Source organism: Bombina bombina, chromosome 4 (assembly GCF_027579735.1).
Source record: "Bombina bombina isolate aBomBom1 chromosome 4, aBomBom1.pri, whole genome shotgun sequence".
Lineage (NCBI taxonomy): Eukaryota > Metazoa > Chordata > Amphibia > Anura > Bombinatoridae > Bombina > Bombina bombina.
In genome coordinates this window covers 941,287,565-941,304,801 of record NC_069502.1, presented here as the reverse complement: position 1 = coordinate 941,304,801, position 17,237 = coordinate 941,287,565, and the positions used below count along the sequence as shown (strand labels likewise).

Genomic DNA, 17,237 nt, shown 5'->3' with positions numbered 1-17,237 from the left:
AGAGACGTGTTTGGGAAGCTGGAGAATGGAAGTGCAGTGGAGAGGTTCTGTCTTCAGACTGATTCTATTAAAGTAGAAGTCATATCCTTTGGTTGTATAATCACTTGCTTAGAGACAAAAGATAGATATGGAGAATTTGCAGATATTGTGCTGGGGTTCGATAATTTAGAAGGTGAGTCTTTTATTTTACCTTTAAAAAAAAAAAAAAAAAAAAACACGTCTTGTTTCTGTGTAAAAAAAATTGTGCTTGCCCCACACTCCTTAGAGAGGCCCCAAAATAAGTTCTGTTAATGGTATATGCATATGCATGTAGCCACCAATTGCCAGCAAGCTCCCAATAGTGCATTTTAGCTACTGGTTTTCAACAAAGGATACAAAAAGAACAACATTTTATGTGAATTTCATGTATTTAATTTGTGTTCTTTCATACACAAGATAGAAAATGTTTATCTGTGTGGGATTCTTCTGGGAAACAGCCATTATGATTGACTTCGAGGCTGTAAAGATGAGCTGATAAATGCACTATGGCTTACTAAAGAAAAGTTTTACCTATGTATAACTCAGACCCTGACATAGCATTTTTGTTAGTTTTGCAGAAGATTTCTAGTTCTATCTACTGGAATGGTTAAGCTACAATGACAGCCCTATTGTTAATGCTCTCACCTACTACCCCCCCCCCCCTTCTCCTGGTGATCCAGGTAAAGCTGCCGAATTGCACTGTCCTATTTCAGTTGTACTGATAACTTAAATATGGCATCTTATGCCCAAGATATTTTGAGCATACTGGAGCAGCATCCTTGTCCACCATTTACAGAAGTGTACCTTGGATAGCTCTTCCCATTCACCCTGTCTGAGGCAATCAATCTACCTCAGGTTAAGACTGCCATGTTACAAAAAGACCCTCACTGTGCTGCTGTGGAGAGTATGCATGCGGAACCTTTATGAGATGAGGAACAGTAAGCTTCACTTTTGTTTTAGGGAAGCTACTGTTTTGGCTACACTTACTTACCTTACCTACTGGGGGCAGAGGGGGTTTCAGAAGTATATAAAATGTCTCCCTCTATTTTGTCCGACAGTAGGAGACTGTGAGATTCCTGAGCAACACTAAATGAAAGGAATGGTGGGAGTTCAGTTAATAGGCTGAGTTACAGAGCCCATTTCCCATTAGCTTACCCTGGACTGGTGGCCCTTTGAATTGGCAGTGGCTTTCCTTGCACCTTTTTAAAAGAGGTAAGATACAGTGAAGGGCTTGCTCCCTAGAACTGTGATCATTGAAATCAAGTGAAATATGCCCCTCAAGCAAGATCTGGGGCCTAGGGCTTATCTTACCTCCAGGGTTTAAAGGGAGTCCCTGTTCCATGGTTAAGAGCTGTTTATGTCAGTGGACCATACTGTAGCATGGCCCTTTGTACTGGGTGGTTGCTCCAGTATTCTTCAGATCTGCACTTGTGGCTTTTCCTTCTTAAGCTGCAGCCGCTCAGTACATTACAGTCTTATGAGCTCAGTCTAAGGCCCTATTTCTGGAAAATTACATGGGAGAACTGGTATAGCAAAAGGATTGGATTGTTTTTCTGTCTTTTAATATTTGCACTTTGGGACTTTATTGTGATATGGATGGACAATATCTATTGTCTCATTCACTTGTTAGTTTCTGCATTGTATGTTACCTATGTATATGATTGGTGGCCCTTTGAATTGGCAGTGGCTTTCCTTGCACCTTTTGAGGGGAGGTACGATACAGTGAAGGGCTTGCTCCCTAGAACTCTGATCAAGTGAAATATGGCCCACAAGCAAGATATGCAGCCTAAGGTTTATCTTACCTCCATGGTACGCAGTGGTCGACAAATCTGTTTAGGAGCCAGTAAGAATATTTCGGAGCCAGACATACTTTTAGGAGCCAGACACTGGTGTTTCTATATAGATATTTGGAGAATCTTCCAAAAAGTTAGGAGCCAGGGGTAAAATTCTAGGAGCCAGTGGCTCCCTGGCTCCTGGGTTTGTCAAGCTCTGGTTTATAGGGAGTCCCTGTTCCATGGTGAAGAGCTATTTATGTCAGTGGACCATACTGTAGCGGGGCCCTTTGTACTAGGCGGTTGCTCCAGCATTCTTCAGATCTGCACTTGTGGCTTTTCCTTTTTATGCTGCAACCACTCACTACATTACAGTAGAGCCAGATGCTCTATTTCTGGAACATTACATGGGAGAAATGGTATAGAAAAAGGATTGGATGTTTGTTCTTTCTTTCCATATCTGCACTTTGGGACTTTATTGTGATATGGATTGACAATTTCTATTCTCTCATTCACTCATTAGTTTCTGCATTGTGTGTTACTTATATATGCAAACAGGTGTATAATATGTATTAATACTTTCCCCTTCTGGTGAACCGCAGCCGTCCCACAGTCTCTCCCAAGGTCTGTGTGAATAGATCAGGTGTGCTAGCTGGAGGCGCTGGTTCAGCTTGTATCAGTCGTTGGTATCTTCCTTTCCTTCCTCTGTTGTATAACTCTAGGTGCAAAATAGTGGTGCTGAAATATCAGACAATACACCATACAAAGGTGAATATCTACTCACAGTGTATATTGCAGGTTACCGGCTCCTTCCCAATATGAAAAGACAATTTCACAGATTCAGTAAAAAACTTTGTCTTTATTTGAGCCAAATACTGAATCTGTGATATTGTCTTTTCATATTGGGAAGGAGCCGGTAACCTGCAATATACACTGTGAGTAGATATTCACCTTTGTATGGTGTATTGTCTGATATTTCAGCACCACTATTTTGCACCTAGAGTAACCTGTGTTACTTATATACATTATTAATAATCAATACATCTACAAGAGGTATTTTCATAGTTAACCTATTTTACACTTAGTGCCCTTTAGTCATACCTGTCATTCTTGAATTAATAGGTGTTATAAATATGAAGTCTGGCATTATTTACAATAGGCTGAAAGCTAGGGTTACATCTCACTGATACATATCCCCATGTTTGGCCAGTACTTTATTAAAGGGTTAGAAATCTTTGTAGAATATTAAGAAAATAAGATATTACTATAATTTTATATAAATATGTTATAAAATCAACCTACTTTTTTAGTGAAATGAAGCCTCTAAATATCATTAATTTAACTTTTAAATTTGTATAAAATAAGCTTCAACAACCTCCCATAAAAATAGCTTGCTTAGCCGTCTCTATCTTCAACTCCAACTCTAATTCGTAAACACCTACCTATTCAACCCGATGAATGCATTGCATACACTACCCCTCGCAAGCAATTAGGATGTTTTATGCCTCATATCTCTAAAGAGTATTATTTACCCAGTTATTCAGTATATATTTTCTGATATGGGAACCTTAGTGGCTACGGACCGCTAAGGCAAAGGAGGAACTTGTACAACATCCACAACCACTCTTAAAAGCTTGCACATGGACTTTTTTTTTACCAATTTGTCTTATCTTTTTTGATATATGGGATCTGGACACCCCTGTTCCTTGGTGCAGCCTAAGCTTTACATAGGTCTCTGCATGAGCCTGACATTTAATATTTAAACAATTTTGTTATTATAGGCTTTTTACTGTTATTGATATAGTTGCACTAAGTGATTATATGTGTATTGAACAGATTAATGTATCAGTAATTCTTCCGGTTATCAAACAAATTGTTCCTACTTTGACAACCAATTAACTTTTTTACATGGTGCAGAGTTACATTGGGATTTTAATAAATTTAATAATTTACCTAACAATGGACAATACAGTGGAAAACCAAGATTATTTCTCTCTCAAGTCATCTTTAGAGAGAGAGAGATGAGAGAGGTTTAGACTTTGATAAGGTCTTTGTAACTGACAAATCTATTCTCACCTTGATTTCACTATTTGATGAGATGGAACACTCATTAGTTAGAGAACACAAGGTAAAATGGGATATACAAATCCTAACCAAATATCATGAGATGGGTATAATTCCCAGGGGTTAAAGAGGTTAAATAAATTCCCAACCTTTGTTACTGACAATTTGGACTTTATCACAAGGTGGAATGACACTTTGTCGGATTGTTCCCTCAAAGGAATGCTTCTTATAGTGGAGTTTAAATCCAAGCTCCTTAAAGAGATTACAAGTCAAGTTAATTTGGTGCAAACAGAGCTCAATAAAATACGGGTTGCACCTGATTATTCAGAGTATGACAGAATACTTTAACAAAGTATCTCAGAAGCTAAGACTCTACAATTGGAGGTAAAACACAAAAATATTTGAGGGACCAGACTGACTATGACCTTAACAGGGTGTATGTTTGGAACAAAAGAGAACGCTCCCAATATAGGAATGGCTACCCACATAGGGGCAGAGGAAGGCGAGGAAGAGTTAATAGGAGAGGGTGATATAATGGGTGGAGAAGAGTGAGATTCTCAGAGAGTGAGACTGAATCCCAAGATGAGCTTTCTGGCTCAGGTGGTGAGGAAACCACTTTGGAGATTACTCATCAAACTACTGCTTCAGTCTCTGACACTCACACTTTCTTTAACACTATAAAGAATAGCATTGCCCAACAAACGGTGAGACCAAAAACAAACTCCTACCCTCTACAACCCTCATTAGTAATTAACAAAAAGTCAGATCAACAGAGTAAATATCAGGTTAATCCACAAGCCTTGGATTTGGGAACAATCCCAAGTGATATGGAACAGGTTTTTCAGACACGCCCAAGAGAACAAGAAGGGGGGGGGTGTCAAATACACACACAAACCCCACAGGTCAGGGTCGAGGACGAGGGCAGCAGACGTCAACACAAGTCACAACATCAAGCCATTATCCCCAGAGAAGGGGCCACTACCAGTCGAAGTACAACTAGATAATGTAGTGAATATTTCTGATTATGTACTAACAAATGGAACGATCAGTCTTAAGTAGGGGACTGAATTTTGTAACTTCTGCAAAGTTCAATCCTTTTCAAACATTAGTGGACGTCAACAGAATGATTAGAAACTTAACCCTGAGGAAGTATTATAAGGGGGAAAATAATTCAGCGAATCAAACTGGGATCAACACCACAGCTGGCACCACTATTGAATTACAATCACAATTTTCAGAAACTTGGTTCTTTGTCTTCACGGGTGGAGTTGATCCAATTAGATTTCCCTCCTTCAAGGAGAAATCCTCTTTTTATCCTATACACTTTAGAGGACATACACTGGATCTGTTCCAAAAAAGAGTGGAGAAGGATCTAACAACACTAGATGAAAAGACTGATAATAGACAATATCACAACAATTTGACAAGAAAAGAGAGGGATACACTTAAGGGTTTACAAGAAAACAATAGATTGGTAATAAGAGCAGTCTATAAGGGAGGCTCTATTGTAGTCATGAATAAAATGCAATTTGTAAAGGAGGCCTTAAGACAATTTGATGAAGAAGACTAATATTATCATCTTAGTAAAGACCCTACTTTTAACTTTCAAAGAGAATTGAATCATTTACTTGATGAGGGAAGAGAACTTGGAATTTTTGACAATGATACCTTTGATTATTTTATGGTAAAAAACCCAGTTACTCCCATATTTAACCATTTGCCAAAGATTCATAAGTCCACACCGGAAATACAGGGTAGACCCCTGGTTAGTGGAATTGGACCACTTACTGAATGCCTATCCCAGTGGGTGGATGCCATCCTCCAGCCTCAGGTTGAGGCTCTACCAAGCCACCTGTCAGATACCAAACAGTATCTGACAGTTCCTGGAACTTGTCATGGACCAGGGTTGGTCAGATGAGCAAGCTTGGTTAACCATAGATGTTAAAGCTTTTTACTCATCAATACCCCATGATGATAAGGGGCTCCAAGCAATTGAGTATTTAAAAAAAATCTTTACTCTATGACACGGCGAGCTGTGAGTTTATCCTGAGGGTTACAAAATTTTTGTTGACACACAATGATTTTAAGTTCTGTGAGAGTTTCTATCTCCAGAGGTGAGGGACTGCTATGGGAGGGAAATTTGCTACCTCCTATGCAAACCTCTTTATGGGGTGGTGGGAGCAGTCCCACATCTTTGGAGCTAGAAATCCCTTTAAGCCTTACATCTGCTTTTACAGGAGATTAATTGACGACCTCATCCTAATCTGGCATGGAGGAGAATCCCAGGTAATAAAGTTCATGGATTATCTCAATAACGCCATAGGTCTCTCTTTCACCTATGAATATAATAGTAAAAGTATCAACTACCTGAATGTCACCCTTACAGGTACTCAGCTAGAGCGTGGAAGTGGCATTAGTACTAAAAATCTATGGGAAACCCACTGCAGGCAACTCCTTGCTGTATACAGGTAGTGGACATCCAAACTGGGTTTTCAAAGCCATCACGAAAGACAGTTCATCAGAACTCGTAGAAACTGTTCAGACGAGGAGAGTTTCCAGAAACAGGCTGATGAACTCACGGACAGACTCATCTCTAGATCTTACCCAGAACCCTTAATGAAAGGTATCAGGAAATCCATAGAACAGAGAGACAGGGAAGAGTTTCTACATAATCCGAGTTCCAAAACTGAGAAAAGAAAAGGTTCCAATAAAACTACTTTCATTACACTCTACAGCAATCAATTCCACCAGATCTGTGGGATAATAAAAAAGCATTTCTCCGTTCTAACTGCGGATGATTATTTGGTAGAAGTAGCAAGGGGTGGTTGTCGATTTGCCTGCAAAGGGGCCTGACTATAGGTAATAGGGTGTCGCCCACTTATTTAAAAAGTACAATAACCGACAAGAGCTCATGGCTTACAACTAAGGGGTTGTATAAATGCCATTTCCAAAATTGTACTTTGAAAAAGCCGTATGCTTACGGCAAAACGTACGTCGGTACTTTGGAATCTCTATTGCCACCACTCTTCCAAAAACAATTTGGTTACCAGGTCAGGTATCGAGGGTTTAACATTTATTGCAGTGGGGTTAAGCTTAAGCCATTTGGCAGGCTATTTTACCACAAGTTCATTATAAAATTTGTTATACCGCTCCCACTAAAAACAAAAAGTGGAACAGATACCCAAGTAACTATTAATGTGAGAGTATTATGCGTGGCTTTTTAACATTTTATATGTATTTTAATTAAAATATATTTTACTGAAGCAGCGGTCTGCGTTTGGAGTTATACTGGAAGCCGGGTGTGCGTCTGAACCCAGAGCCTGGTTGGCTCTTCAAAGTGTGAGTAGCCCCCTGGAGGGACCACTGGTGTGAATAATATCTTTGCTATCAAACATATTGCACAATATTGTATCTGTTTTTATTTTGGATGTTTGAAGGAAACTCTAATTCACCAAGAGGAAGGAGAAACCACACGGATCACACATATCCTTAAATTGGAATATATATTTTCCTTTAATATTTTGTAATTTAATACCATCACTTTCTATTTTTATCAAAGTGTAGACGGGCCGGAATTTGGTGTGTTACACATAATTGAGGGTGTGACCGCCATCTGTCATTATGGTATAAGGCTAATACTAGCCTGACTTGAAGGTTTCGCCAAGAATCTAAATGAGAGTCAGGTAAGCAATATATGGCACTCTCTAAAGAGAGGGCGGGAGATGGGTGAGGGGAAATACCCGGACTATGTCTTACTTGATCCCAGAATTGGAGCGCCTCCTGAAGTATAGGGATGTTGAATGTAAGTTTTGTCTATGATGCAGAGGAATCTAGATAAGGTCAGAAATCTCTAAGCTTGCTGGTATTAATGATGTTTCTAAGTCGTGCCATCTGGGGGTTTGTATTAAGATATTCCAACTCATTCCGCGTTATAATATAGGATGATATTAGGAAGGGCTAAACCTCCATGCGAGAATGGTCTCTAGTGTTCTGGAGGTTCTGGGTTTTTTATCTTTCCAAATGTAGGTGGTGATGAGGCCCTGCAGCTTATTAAAAATCGGCCGGGGAATGTTATGCGGAATGCATCTGAATAAATAGATAAGTTTGGGGATAAAAGACATCTTAACCGCCGCTATTCTTCCTGACCATATCATCTCCCGGAATGCCCATGAGAGCAGAAGATTTTTGAATTCTAAGAGTCTCTCTGAATAATTATTTGTGATTGTAACGGAAGGGTCTGGACTAAAAAAAGTCCCCAGGATTTTAATATGTTGGGAGCTCCATTGGAATCGGAAAGTGCGCTGTAAATGTATTAGGTGTAGGCTGATATTTGAATAAGCAGTGTCTCAGTTTTGGTAATGTTTAGTTTATAGAAACTCATTAGACCAAATTGGTCAAGAAGTTTGAGGACTGTGGAAATAGAGATATCTGAGGTCATCATAAATAATGTCATCGGCATAGAGGGAGATTTTGTGTTGTGAGTTTTCTGTGGGAAAACCATGTATTTGAGGGTCTAGTCTGATTGCTTGGGCTATGGGTTCTATGGATAAAGCGAATAAGAGGGGAGAGAGGGGACATCCCTGCCTGTTGCTGTTAGATATAGTGAATGAGGTGGAGTGAAAACCGACACCTCTAATTCTGGCGGTCGGGGGAAGAATAAAGGGCTTGGATTGCTCGTATAAAATCAATAGAGAGATTGAAGGCTCTCATCGCCCCTCCCATAGGCAGCCCCATCTTACCCTGTCAAATGCCTTCTCAGCATCGAGAGACAGGGTAATGAATGGGTCACCCCCAGCAGAGACAATGGAAAGAATATTTAATATATGCCTAGTAGCACCCGGACCTTCCCTATGTGGTATAAAGCCCACTTGGTCAGGATAAACCAAGTGTGGGATGACCTTTGATAATCTATTGGCTATTATTTTAGCATATAACTTGGTGTCTAGGTTGAGCAAGGAGATGGGTCAGTAGCTGCTGCAGTTATCTGGGTGTTTACCTGGTTTTTGGATCGTCATTATTATGGCTTCTAAGAATTCTCTGTCAAAGGACCGTGTGCGCATGACTTCCTGAAACATTCGACATAGGATGGGGGTGATAATGAGTTGAAATGTTTTATAAAATCTAGCTGTGAAGCCATCAGGGCCAGGTGATTTCCCTACCTTCAAACCTTTGATAGCTCTCTGGACTTCCTCAATTTATATCGGGGGTTATAAGGTCAGAACTGCTTTCTTGTGGGAGCTGGGGTAACTTTAACGTGTCTAAAAATGAATGGACTTCATTAATAGGTAGTGGGTCCCTGACAAGACTGGGTTCTATGTTATATAGAGAATAATAAAATTATTTGAACGTTTCCCGAATGTCTTTTGGGGAGAATAAAAAAGGAAAACAGGTTATAAGGGAGGCGCTAAAAGCCAAAGGTATCAACACTTAAAAGATTTATATATCTGAATTTATTAAAACACATATATAGATAAACAACATATATAAAAGGGACGTCTCCCCAAACATAAAATCATATAATATGCACTACTTAATGCTAAAATCCTAAGCTGGTTAAAATCTAAATAAATACTTCATATAGCATCCACAGGTCTGAAAGCTCTATAATTAAACCACTTGGTATGCTGGTAAGTATATGTGACAATTCGTGACAGATATTCGAGTCTCTATTCCATATAATAACGTAAGGATAAAATTCAGTCTTAACAATAATACATCTTCCGTTATGAGAAGATCAATAAATAACCACCAAGCTGCCAATCAAAAACCGTTGCTATACACTTTTTCTTATTTCTTTTCGGAGGATTTGTATTCCAAAAAAGTTCTTACAGGAACATGGAGTGTTACTTAGCAAACTTTTACTGCCATATACATTACCAAAACCTTCTTAGTGGGGTGAAATTTCCCTCCCTCGCTCGGTGTTCACCTCGAGCGGGTCTGACTGCGGATTTGCGGCGTCTGACGTCACTGAAAGAGGTTCCGGTTAGAGGAAGAGGCCGGTTCTTACGCTTGCTTCCAAAACACTGCAGAACACGGTCCTCACAGCTGAGCCCTGCACTTAGTGCTTTTGCACGCAAGGGTATAGATAGATGGGCAATGTGGTGGGTAGCCCAAACTCCTTCCAACCACAGGCCCCACAGGTGTTATATTTCTTTCAAAGAAAAATAGTTCCAATGCTTTTAATAACCCGGGTTATGTATAGGAATCCAAAGGTGTGTAAATAGTTGCATACAATAAATGCCAAAGATTAACACTGCCAACATGACGCGTTTCGCCCTCCTATGGGCTTTATCAAGATAGTGGTGGCAAGTGTGAGTGTCCTTATTTAAAGGGGTGTCCTTCAATCTGATTGGTGGTGGTTTCAATTAGCAATTTCTCTTAAGGTGGTAATCAACTTTGTTTGCAGCTTCTTTTTAAGGTGGTATTTGAATGTTCCAGTATCCTGGCCTGCATAAAAAAATCTTGTGCAGGGCTCAGCTGTGAGGACCGTGTTCTGCAGTGTTTTGGAAGCAAGCGTAAGAACCGGCCTCTTCCTCTAACCGGAACCTCTTTCAGTGACGTCAGACGCCGCAAATCCGCAGTCAGACCCGCTCGAGGTGAACACCGAGCGAGGGAGGGAAATTTCACCCCACTAAGAAGGTTTTGGTAATGTATATGGCAGTAAAAGTTTGCTAAGTAACACTCCATGTTCCTGTAAGAACTTTTTTGGAATACAAATCCTCCGAAAAGAAATAAGAAAAAGTGTATAGCAACGGTTTTTGATTGGCAGCTTGGTGGTTATTTATTGATCTTCTCATAACGGAAGATGTATTATGGTGAAGACTGACTTTTATCCTTAAGTTATTATATGGAATAGAGACTCGAATATCTGTCAGGAATTGTCACATATACTTATCAGCATACCAAGTGGTTTAATTATAGAGCTTTCAGACCTGTGGATGCTATATGAAGTATTTATTTAAATTTTAACCAGCTTAGGATTTTAGCATTAAGTAGTGCATATTATATGATTTTATGTTTGGGGAGACGTCCCTTTTATATATGTTGTTTATCTATATATGTGTTTTAATACATTCAGATATATAAATCTTTTAAGTGTTGATACCTTTGGCTTTTAGCGCCTCCCTTATAACCTGTTTTCCTTTTTTAATCATATTTTAGACAACTGTAGGGGTATTGTCTTTTAAGGGGGTGTTTGGTATCTGTTTTGTCCTAGCGCACCTTAATATATTTGTATTCACTTTTGGGGAGAATACATGTTTATCGCTAGTCATTTTGATAGAGGCAATCTTAGAGTGTGCGTATGGTGTCGTAACTTAGCTGCTAGTAGTGAAGAAGCTTTATTACCACAGTAATATAATATTCTTTTGAACCTCTCTAACATGGACTGAACTTTGTGGAATTCCAATTCTTGAATTTGTTTAGAAATGTTTGCTATTTCAACTATAACTGATACAGATTAGGCTAGATTTAGTTGCCTCCTCAGCAGCCTTAGTTGTGTTGTGAGTACTGAAATAGGAGCTCCCTGTTCTTTATGGGATTTGGCTTCTAACCTAAAGAAATGTCCTCTAAGGTAGGCTTTGAGCGAGGCCCATACTATCTGTGTCTAGGTTTGGAGATTGTCATTGATATTAAGAAAGTCTGTTATTAAATCCTGGGTTTCTGTTTTATAAATAGGATCTGTAACTGTCCAGTTCGGTAGTCGCCATGAAGTTGAGGGGGCATATGCGGTGGCGGGGCCAAGCGATAGAGTAAGCAGATCATGGTCTGACCAGGAGATAGGAGATATTTTGGTATACGTAATCAGATCAAGCATTCTTGAACTTGTAAAAAAAATAGTCAATAGGGGAATGAGTAGAAGGTGTAATCTTTGTCTTGTGGGTGAAAGTATCTCGAGCAATCATATAGATCATATTGGTGAACAAGACTCTGTAATGCCCTAGAGATGGAATGGGCCGATCTCTTTCTGAAGAAGCTATCTTTGGACCCAGTCTATCTAGAGAGTAATCCCAAATGAGATTAAAGTCCCCGCCCAGGATTAGTTCACCTTGTTTCACAGCAGACACAGACCTAAGGAGGGACCTCAGAAACCGGATTTGTTTCGAATGGGGTGCATATATATTGACTAAGGTTAGAAGGCTGTCATTCAATTTGCAAATCAAAATAATGAAGCAGGCTTCTGGGTCACATTCTACATATATGGGGTCATATCTAATGTCTTTCAGACTATAATTTCTAATATGCTAGCTATATTATGTGGAGAGGTTCTCATATAGAAAACCATAAGCTGTCATACAAGCGATCTTATTTTGGAAAGTTGTGTTTTTTGGACTAGGGTTTCCCCCAAACTTTTTTATGCATATCTCAATATAAGCTAGCAATAGCTCATTACACTGCAGCATATCTTCGAGAAGACTCGCCATTGAGTATTTATTTGATATTGCATTTGAGTTCCAGTATACACCTTAGGCAATACCTGGGTGTTTATGAGCTTTTTGTTTTATGACACAGCATACTGTGTAAAAGAGTGCTTGATAACATTTACTAACAACATTTGAAATTTTGTACAATAACGTTAAGTGTCATTTACACACATCTGTATACATATTTGTTTAAACTTTCTAGGACTGTGAGTCCCTAGGGACTAGGAGGTTTTTTCCACTATATTGTGCCCATAGTTAGTGTCTCGCATGAAATGTTACCTAAACAGTTAATTTTGAGCAATAATGATTATAAATGCATACCATGGTTTTCAATCAATCAATTAGGTTGAGCACTGCTGTTTTTAATCAAATGAGATTCAAGCACTTTGTTTAAAAGCACTGATGTCTCTGTCAGTACCCACGCTATAACTACGGCAGAACGGCCGAAGCGCGTCAGCAGGTCCAACAGATACATCAACTATTGATGATACCACCAACACATCACTAACTTGTTTTCAAGAAATGTGATAAATAAAGTTACATTTATACAGGACTTACAGGCTTCCGAGTTCCAACTTCTTCCTGATTCAGTTATAAATATGAAGTCTGGCATTATTTACAATAGGCTGAAAGCTAGGGTTACATTTCACTGATACATATCCCCAAGTTTGGCCAGTACTTTATTAAAGGGTTAGAAATCTTTGTAAAATATTAAGAAAATAAGACATTACTATAAATATGTTATAAAATCAACCTACTTTTTTAATTAAATGAAGCTTCTAAATATCGTTAATTTAACTTTTAAATTTGTATAAAATGAGCTTCAACAAACTCCCATAAAAATAGGCAGGATTTATGTAAAATGAGTTCCTGTTTCCTATCCAATAGTGAAGTGGTTCCGCCCATTACATTTTAATATTCATAGCCAGGCTGGCTGAAGCCTATTGATCTATCAAAATAAGGATGAGTCCAATTATTGGAACACAACAAATTATCACATTAGCCTCTATGCTAGCCCAGCTTCCCCCAGCCTCAGCCATCAAACACCAGAGCTCTGAAGATTCACAGAGCTAGTCCAGCAGCCCTCAGCATAACTCTCAGCCATTAAACGCACAAAAGTGACTCCATACTTCATATAGAAAAAATTACTTTCTTATGACTTTTTGGCTTTTCTGGCTGAAAGTAATGCTGAGGGGAGCCGGGCTAGCTCTGTGAATCTTCAGTGCGCTGTTTTGATGGCTCAATTACACTCTATTGGTGATTTGCTCCCTAAAGTTTATCGAGTGATCACAATTTTTTTGTTCATTAAAAAAAACGTCACTGTGAAGAAATTTCCAAAGAAAAGCTCCCAAAAAGTATTTTTTATATGTTAAGTATCTGTTTTTGAGAGAAAAAAAAACAGGGATGTCTCTCAAAACTGTGAAAGTTGAAAAGCGTCCATTTAGCAATGGAAAAATTGTGGATAGTCTGCCCATCCTGACAACATAAAAGATGCATTCAGATGGGTGAGCAGTGGTGCAGATGGAAACGGATTACAATAGGTTCCTATGAAAGACGCGATTGAATTAACTCTTTTTAAAACACGATTTTAATAATTCCAGCACTGTTGGTGATCATCACTACAGTGCATGTGTGACTATTAAATAAATCTGAAACTAAAAATTAAAATATGCCATTTGTAGATGTTTGGGGGTCGTGAAGTGACTTTTCTTGCAGATCCCCTTAGCTGTATAGGATATTATTTTCTTAACACATATACATATGTAAATGTAACTTCATGCAACCTCTCCATTAGAGATGAATGGATTGTTAAGTCAATACCATGTATGTTAATAAACCTCTAGAATATCTAATGTGGCCATTTCATAATGTTTTGCATATGTATAAGATAACAGACTGTTTCCAAATAGCCTTGAAATAGTGTTAAATTTGCCCAAAATGCCTTTTCCAGGACTCAAGTACCTAGAGGTGTTGTATTTGAAAACTCAAAACTGGTCTGTAAAAGCTGTTGAAAATTGACTTGAAATTTGTGTGCATAGAAGAAAATAGGGCTTTTATCAAGGATCCAAAAAATCGTTTGAATGCAGGAAAGAACAAAAAAACATGCTTTTGTGATTGTGCTCAATTAAAAATTAGCACTGAAAAAAGCCGCTAAAGCGGCTGTCAATAGATTTGATCAAGGCCGGAGTGTCTTAAAAATAGAATACATTAAACAGAGAGACAGTAACTAGTAGTGTTCCTGATGGGTTAGTTCTGGTAGCTGTTTTGTTTAAATTATTAGTTATATCAGAAAAGAGCTGCAGGGAAAGGCATGTTTTCTTTGCAGATGATAATGATGATTTCCTTACATTTTGGCAGGCTATACAAACAAGCATCCTTACTTTGGTGCCGTGGTTGGACGAGTTGCAAATAGAATTGCTAAAGGTCAATTTACTGTGGATGGAAAGAATTATAATTTAGCAATCAACAATGGTCCAAATAGCATACATGGAGGACTTAAAGGATTTGATAAGGTAATTGAAACTCATTAATTAATAATTTACATCAAGTACTCATTCTTTAGAGCCTGTTTAACTAAGCACTTCCATTGGCCATTACAATAGTGAGTACTTCCTACAACCAATCTTTGCAATTAGCTAAGGAGTGTCCATTCCATGTACTCTTAAGATGGATTGAAGGTCACTGAATTCAAGTTTATTCATCACTATAAAAAAAACATTGTTTGGTACAAAAACATGCAAGATAATATATATTGAATACTCTCACTTAGCAATATTCTATTCCATTTGAAAACACTTCAGGGAGGTGAGAGGTAATCTCTACATTACTATATTATTACTCTTACCAGCTAACTGATTAACCCCTTCACTGCCGGGAATTTCAGAATTTTGGTGGGCAGCTGCAATTAGTGGTATTCTAACTACCAAAAAGCAATGGCAAAATCATACATTTCTGCTATTTCTGAACAACAAGGATGCCAGAGAAGCTTTTACAACCATTTTTGTTATGACTGCAGAAGCGTTATGTAAATAATCTCAGTGAAAACCCAAACGCCTAGATTTAGAGTTTGACGTTAGCCGTCAAAAGCAGCGTTAAGGGGTCCTAACGCTGCTTTTGGCCGCCCGCTGGTATTTAGAGTCAGCCAGGAAAGGGTCTAACGCTCACTTACCTACCGCGATTCCAGGCTACCACAGATCCCCTTACGCCAATTGCGTATCCTATCTTTTCAATGGGATCTGCCTAACGCTGGTATTTGGAGTCTTGGGAGAAGTGAGCGGTAGACCCTCTACCGACAAGACTCCTAACGCCAAAAAAAGTCAGTAGTTAAGAGCTTTATGGGCTAACGCCGGAATATAAAGCTCTTAACTACTGTGCTCTAAAGTACACTAACACCCATAAACTACCTATGTACCCCTAAACCGAGGCCCCCCACATCGCCGCCACTCTAATAAAAAATTTTAACCCCTAATTGCTTAACTAGATAGCTATTAAATAGTTAATAACTATTTAATAGCTATTGTACCTAGTTAAAATAAATACAAAGTTGCCTGTAAAATAAATATAAATCCTAAAATAGCTACAATATAATTATTCGTTATATTGTAGCTATATTATAATTTATTTTAAAGGTAAGTATTTAGTTTTAAATAGGAATACTTTAGTTAATAAGAGTTAATTTATTTTGTTAGATTAAAATTATATTTAAGTTAGGGGGGTGTTAGGGTTAGGGTTAGACTTAGCTTTAGGGGTTAATACATTTATTATAGTAGCGGCGAGGTCCGGTCGGCAGATTAGGGGTTAATACTTGAAGTTAGGTGGCGGCGACGTTGGGGGGGCAGATTAGTGGTTAATAAATATTATGTAGGTGTTGGCGATGTTGAGGGCAGCAGATTAGGGGTTCATAGGGATAATGTAGGTTGTGGCGGTGTACGGAGCGGCAGATTAGGGGTTAATAGTATAATGCAGGTGTCAGCGATAGCGGGGGCGGCAGATTAGGGGTTAATAAGTGTAAGGTTAGGGGTGTTTAGACTCGGGGTTCATGTTAGGGTGTTAGGTGCAGACTTAGAAAGTGTTTCCCCATAGGAAACAATGGGACTGCGTTGGGAGCTTAACGCTGCTTTTTTGCAGGTGTTAGGTTTTTTTTCAGCCCAAACTGCCCTATTGTTTCCTATGGGGGAATCGTGCACAAGCACGTTTTGCCAGCTTACCTCTACCGTAAGCAACGCTGGTATTGAGGGTTGAAGTGGCGGTAAATTCGGCTCAACGCTCCCTTTTTGGAGCCTAACGCAGCCCCTCACACAACTCTAAATACCAGCGTTGTTTGGAAGCAGCGGTAGGAAAAAAAGCTACGTTAGCTACGCGGGTCTTTACCGACAAAACTCTAAATCTAGGCCAAGGTTTGTGAAAAAGTTAATTATTATTTTTTTTTTTTATACGGTCGCATTTGGCGGCGAAATGGTGGCATGAAATATACTAAAATGGGCCTAGATCAATACTTTCGGTTGTCTACTTTAAAAAAAATGTTTTAATAGGTAAAAAAACAAAAAACAAGACTCCTATTTCTGTTTAAATGGAGTTATAGCAAAAGTGCTAATATTCTCTGGTATTTTGGGCATGTTTTTTCTCTGAAATTCCCAGTAGCGAAGGGGTTAAAAAGATATATAACACCTTCACTACCCATTTCCCAGCTTTGCATAGCCAACATTGTTATATTAAAGGGATACTAAACCCAAATTTTTTCTTTTATGATTCAGATAGAGCATGCAATTTTAAGCAACTCTCTCATTTGCTCCTATTAACACATTTTATTTGTTCTCTTGTTGTCTTTATTTGAAATAGCTGTAATGTAAGGTTAGGAGCCGGCCCATTTTTGCTTCAGCACCTGGTTAGCACTTGCTGATTGGTTTGCTACATTTAGCCACCAATTAGCAAGCGCTACCAAGGTTCTGAACCAAAAATG

The 17,237-nt window shown here is 38.7% G+C and overlaps 1 protein-coding gene across 1 annotated transcript in view; it reads left to right on the top strand.

Moving 5' to 3' along the window:
- GALM (galactose mutarotase) overlaps positions 1–17,237 on the top strand; it is a 141,311-nt gene that overhangs the window by 8,452 nt on the left and 115,622 nt on the right. The window contains exons 2-3 of the mRNA XM_053711930.1: positions 1–172; positions 14,636–14,790. The exon at positions 1–172 is cut by the window's left edge and continues 32 nt beyond it. Coding sequence (XP_053567905.1) covers positions 1–172; positions 14,636–14,790 — 327 coding nt within the window. The remainder of the gene's footprint in view (positions 173–14,635; positions 14,791–17,237) is intronic.